Genomic DNA, 5,742 nt, shown 5'->3' on the forward strand with positions numbered 1-5,742 from the left:
TGCCCAAGCTTACATTGAGTATGGACAGTGTTGTTGATTTGAAGAGTCCATGCCACTTGTTTCCTTTACCAAAGCAAAACCTAAGTTCACATTACGAGTGGATATTAAAGATCTTTTTAAAAGTCTTCTTGAAGTTCTCATTGCACAGAGGGTAGATCAATGGATTTAAAGTGGAATTGATGTAACCAAGCCAGATGGTAAACATATGGAAATTGTGATTGCAACAGTCCTGACAGAAGGCAATCACCATAAAGAGCACAAAGTATGGAATCCAGCACAGCATGAAGGCCGCCATGATGAAACCCAGTTGCTTAGCAGCTTTCTTCTCCCTTTTCAGGTGAAGCCCCTGAATATGCTGCTTGGAGTGGGAGCGTAATCTGTCCCAAGTGTACTTCAGATAACTTAAACTTGCTGAGCCCCTAGCTCCCGATTTTTCCTCAGCCATTTGATGGGAAATCACTTTGCAGGAACCAACGTCTGCAAATGTGTGTTCATCAGAGGTATCGGTTAGCTCCTGGTTTTGTGAAAACATGTCCTGTTCTTTCACATTCCCATGCCTTACATCTACGTAATTCCTCCTAACTTTAGTGATGCATGGGTGATCCTGCACGATGGTAAGAGGGAAACAGCGCAGCTTCACCACTTCGCCCTCATTTCCTTTGAGTTGAGGAGGTTGTTGAAAGTCATTCAGCTGTACTGCTTCCTCCATGCCTTTCGACTGAGTGTAGTTTCCATGTTGTATAGCACTGCAAGGGTCTAGAAAGTGTGCAGTAGAAACCTTGGGGTTTCTATCTTTATCTTGCATTTTCAAACAAAGTTTTTGCACCTTCTCATTCTGCATTATCCTATTGTTGTTGAAGGATCGAAATGCCCCATTGCTGAGTTCCCGATGTTGGTAATGTTCTCTGACAGCCTTGTATATTTTTGCGTAGAACCAGAGCATTAATAAGGAGGGGATATAGAAGTTCACAGTTGCTGTGAGAACTTTAAACCATGTGACCCTGTGAAATTCTGTTTCACACGTGCGTTCAGGCACCTCTCTGATCCCACCATTAGCAAAAACATGCCAACCTAAAATAGGGATAATCCACATGGATGAAAGCAGCCAAGCTCCAGAAATCATTACAGACGCTCTAGTTTTAGTTCGGTATTTTAGATACTGTAGTGGCTGTTGTACTGAACGGTATCGGTCTAAACATAGTATGAAAAGACTGAAGATAGAGGCTGTACTAGCAACATAATCCATTGAGAGCCAAAAAAGGCAGACAGGTCTTCCTAGAATCCACTCATGGGAAAGCAGGTAGACAATGTTCAGTGGCATGACGGCAGCACCCACAATGAGATCAGCTACAGACAAACTGATAATGTATAGGTTGCCCACTGTATGAAGCTTGCGTTCTGTCTTTACAGCATATAGGACCAATATGTTCATGATGACGGTGAACAGAGATATGCTGCCCAAGGTTAGGCCCAGTGTAACAGAATGAACCTCTGTTGAGTTTGCTGGTATGGTTTGGTTTCTGTTCCACATGGTTCTGACTAACCAAGGAAACGGTGGTTGCAAAAATAATAAACCCAGAAGGGCAAATGTAGATTGCTTACTTCCTTTCTCTTCTTTAAGTTAATCTGTTAAGGAAAAGCAAACATATTTTACTAATTAATGAAGTGGCTTGGGGACACCAAGAAGAGAGTGATTCTAACAAATTATACATGATAAATAGAATCCTTATTAAAACAAGAATAATTACTTTCCCAGAAATGCTTGTAGATAATTAGAGATCTGTTTACAACGTACTACAAATGAATGTTAGTTAATTACCGGCTTCTAATAGGTCATTGTATTACTTAGGGCAGCCATTTCCAACCCAGTCCTCGGGGCATACTTAGGCCCATCGGGGTTTCAGGATATCCACATTGAATATTCACGAGAGAGATTTGCATGCACTGCCTCAATTGTATGTAAATCTAGCTCATGAATATTCACTGTGGATATCCTGAAAACTTGATGTTGGGACTGAGGACTGGGTTGGGAATGGCTGTTCTAGGCGAACAAACAGGAGCAACCACCACATATGGCTCCTCAGATGTGCTGAAAAGTGCTAAAATGTTATAAACAGGTTGGCTGATATACAGAAGTCCTTATGTCGTCAGCTTTGGGTGTCGTCAGCTCATAACCTTGGGGTCATCTTCGACTCCTCCTCTGCTCACATTCAGCAGATTGCCAAAACCCATCATTTCTTTCTCTATAACATCAGCAAAATCCGTCCCTTCATCTCTGAGCACTCTACCAGAACCCTCATCCACACTCTTATCACCTCTCGCCTAGACTATTGCAACCTGCTTCTCACCGGCCTCCCACTTAGCCATCTCTCTCTCCTCTTCAATCAGTCCAAAACTCTGCTGCACGACTCATTTTCCACCAAAATCGCTATGCTCACATTAGCCCTCTCCTCAAGTCACTTCACTGGCTCCCTATCCGTTTCCGCATTCAATTCAAACTTCTCTTACTGACCTATAAGTGTATTCACTCTGCTGCTCCCCAGTACCTCTCCACTCCTGTCTCTCTACACCTCCCCTCGGGCACTCCATTCTGTTGACAAACCTCTCTTGTCTGTCCCCTTCTCCTCTACTGCTAATTCCAGACTCCGTTCCTTCTATCTCGCTGCACCACATGCCTGGAATAGACTTCCCGAGCATGTATGTCTAGCCCCGTCTTTGGCCATTATCAAGTCCAAGCTAAAAGCCCACCTCTTTGACGCCGCTTATGAGTCCTAACCACTGCTCACTTGCCTGTACCTTTTATCCCCTCCTCTTTAATTCCCCTTACCCATTAGTTGTTCTGTCTGTTACCTGTCTTATTTAGATTGTGAGCTCTTTGAGCAGGGATTGTCTTTATGTGTATGGTGTATAGCACTGCGTATGCCTTGTAGCGCTATAGAAGTGTTAAGTAGTAGTAGTAGTAGTACTAACCATATAAATGCTTTAATTTTAAAATTTGGGACTGGCTAGTGGCTAAATTTTGATCACATAAATTATTGTAGCAGCAAATGTTACCATTGTAAATAGTGTGCAGATTCATATGTAATACTCACTGGTATTGGGGGTAATTTTATATAGCATTTTCTTCATGAGGGCCTGACTGTATAAAAGGAGGCCTATGTGGGAAGTCCAAAAAGGCACCATTTGAAAAGTAGGCTCCCAGAACTGGCCCCAATAGCATGGAAAGGTCCATGCACTTCTGTACACCTGCTGTGAAAAATGGTATAAATGTCACACCTTATTTTCATAAATTGCAAGATCTCATTTTAAATTAAGTACATTAGTCTTTCAGTCTCTACAGAGGAATCTGCCCTCCTATTTGGTTGTTAAGAGGGCAAGTTTCTTCACAGTTCCCACCAGTCAAGCTGGTCAAATATTTCAGACAGTTTTCTGCCTTGATTCCTTACCAGGCTGCTTCATTGTGGATCTCTCTTCTAGTAAGTGTTAATGTGATACTTAGTTATTTGACATTTCGTAAGCAACTTTAAGTGGTATTATTTGAGAAAAATGTAGGTTAATTGTAATCTGATCTGTTATGTAAATTGTATTCTCTCAGCTAAGTGGGCTGTTTTTAAAAAAATTACTTTGTGATCACACAGAACCTTAAAGGATGTTGCAGAATATGACTAATGTAATGCTTTCCTGTACTCAAATCACGTACCTGTGTATTTTACAAAATGTAGCATGTACATCGTAACTCTACCCCTATTCCATCCAATCTCCTCCCCCTCCCAGGAACACCCACATGCAGATCATGTACAGGCAGGTACACTCTTCCATGAAGCTACTTTTTTATGCACATATGTATCCAGGCAATTTTATGAAAACCCTTTCCTGTATGTAAAACAGATTTATAAAATTAGCTTCACAGAGTACTCACATACATTGATACCTGTAACAGTGTTTTTGCATTACTGGTGGTAGTTCTACGAACTGTTGTTATAAAGACACAAAGGTGTATGCACATTTAGAAATTTTATAGGTGCCTTCTTCAAAACCTTACCCTGATTGTGCCTGTCTGCTCTCTGCCCTACCCCGGTACCCTGCACCCCCTGAATGCAAATTATAAATACCTGAGCTGGTGGGGATTCCAAGCCCTGCCATCTGAAGGCCTGCTCCTCCTCCTCCTCCTCTGGTCTGACAACCAGAAATCACCCAGCTCTGCAGCTGGCAGCAGTGTCCCTGAGATGCTGCCGCCTCCTTCTTCCACATGCTCAATTTTCAAAAGCTGAGCATCGACAGGGGGCAGGGGGTTGGCAGTGGCGGCGGCAGTTTGGGGGACATTGCTGTCAGCTGTAGAGCTTGGAGATTTCTGGCCATCAGACTGGAAGAGGAGGTCTTCAGCTGACAGAGTTTGGGGATTCTCACCAGCCACAGCAAAGGAGACAGCTCATTTTGGGTAGGCCTAAGTCCAAAGCGTGCGGGGGAGCCAAGGCTCCCCCCAGCTATGCCACTGGGACAAATATGGAGGATTAAAAAATTATTCCCAGCCAAGTTCCAGGGGCATAGCCAGACACCCAATTTTGGGTGGTCCTGGGCCCAAGATGAGTGGGCAGAAGAACTTTGTCTTGTCCTACAAGTGATTTGGTCTCTCCCTCTCTCACCTGCATGCCACATGGTCTCTCAAACATCCCCTCCCCTTGCATACCTTTTAAATAGCAGATTTTCACCAGCAATAAGCAGCAACTAATACACGCGGCTCATGTTGGCCCCACAGCCTTCCCTCTGATACAACTTCCTGTTTCCGCATACATCAGAGGGAAGGCTATGGGACCAGTGCAAGCAGTATGTATCAGTCGCTGCTCACTGCAGGCGAAGATCTGCTATTTACAAAGTATGCAGGAGGGACAGTTGTTGGGAGTGTTCGGCTGGTGGGGCTTCAGGATCCCTGCCAGCCACATCATAGGTGTGCTGCTACTGGGTGGGCCTGAGCCCATCCGGCCCCACCCTTGGCTACACCACTGCAGTGCACCATCTCCTTTCATTGGCAGTGGTGTAAATATTTGGGGCAGGGATTGCCAATGGATGAATCACACAGGACACAACAACATCTCAGTATGGTTCTGTGTCTCACCTCTGAGTTACCTGTTAAATTCCAATTTGGGTTGGTAATAACCAAGTGAATCTAAAAGCTATTTGAAGTCTTATTTTCCAGGAGACAGGTGACCCTCAGCAGAAAGATCACAGACTGAAGAAACATAGAGAGTAGCTTACCCTCTCACTCTTACAGGCGGTCTCTCTAGAACACGGGGAAGGCACATTGGCAAGGCAGTGTAGGGATGCTTGTACTGACACTGTCCAAAATGAATTAGTTCTGTGGCTACCTGGAAGATTTCTGTTGCTGGTGCTGTCAATCTAGTATTGTTCATGAAACCTATAATGCAAGAGAAAAACAGAATGTGGCTTAAAATGGGAAGATGTTTGAAAGCAGGCTGCGCTCTGCCAAGGGAGGTCATGACATTTTCTTTCCTTTCCATGCCTGTGAAGCTGTTGCAGCATTCTTTACATATTAAAGGACCCACCATCTCAGCAGAAAGCGGCATGCCCTTTTGTAGGAAAAGTCGATGCTTATAAATAGAAACTGAGCCAAGGAGCAAGAGGCTTATGCGATATTTCATAGTTTGGAGAAAATATTTGAATGTGAGAGAACAGGACGAACCTATGGGATAAGATGGCGGAAAAGGCCTCCTTCCTCAATAGTTA

The 5,742-nt window shown here is 43.9% G+C and overlaps 1 protein-coding gene across 1 annotated transcript; it reads right to left on the minus strand.

Moving 5' to 3' along the window:
* On the minus strand, positions 1-3,134 carry HRH1 (histamine receptor H1). Its single transcript, XM_030207066.1, has 2 exons — positions 3,093-3,134; positions 1-1,626 (listed from the first exon to the last, which is right to left on the minus strand). The coding sequence occupies exon 2, from the start codon at positions 1,529-1,531 to the stop codon at positions 92-94; it is 1,440 nt and encodes a 479-aa protein (XP_030062926.1). The 5' UTR covers positions 1,532-1,626; positions 3,093-3,134; the 3' UTR covers positions 1-91.
* Positions 3,135-5,742: the final 2,608 nt, after the last annotated feature.

This window comes from Microcaecilia unicolor, chromosome 6 (assembly GCF_901765095.1).
Source record: "Microcaecilia unicolor chromosome 6, aMicUni1.1, whole genome shotgun sequence".
Classification (NCBI taxonomy): domain Eukaryota; kingdom Metazoa; phylum Chordata; class Amphibia; order Gymnophiona; family Siphonopidae; genus Microcaecilia; species Microcaecilia unicolor.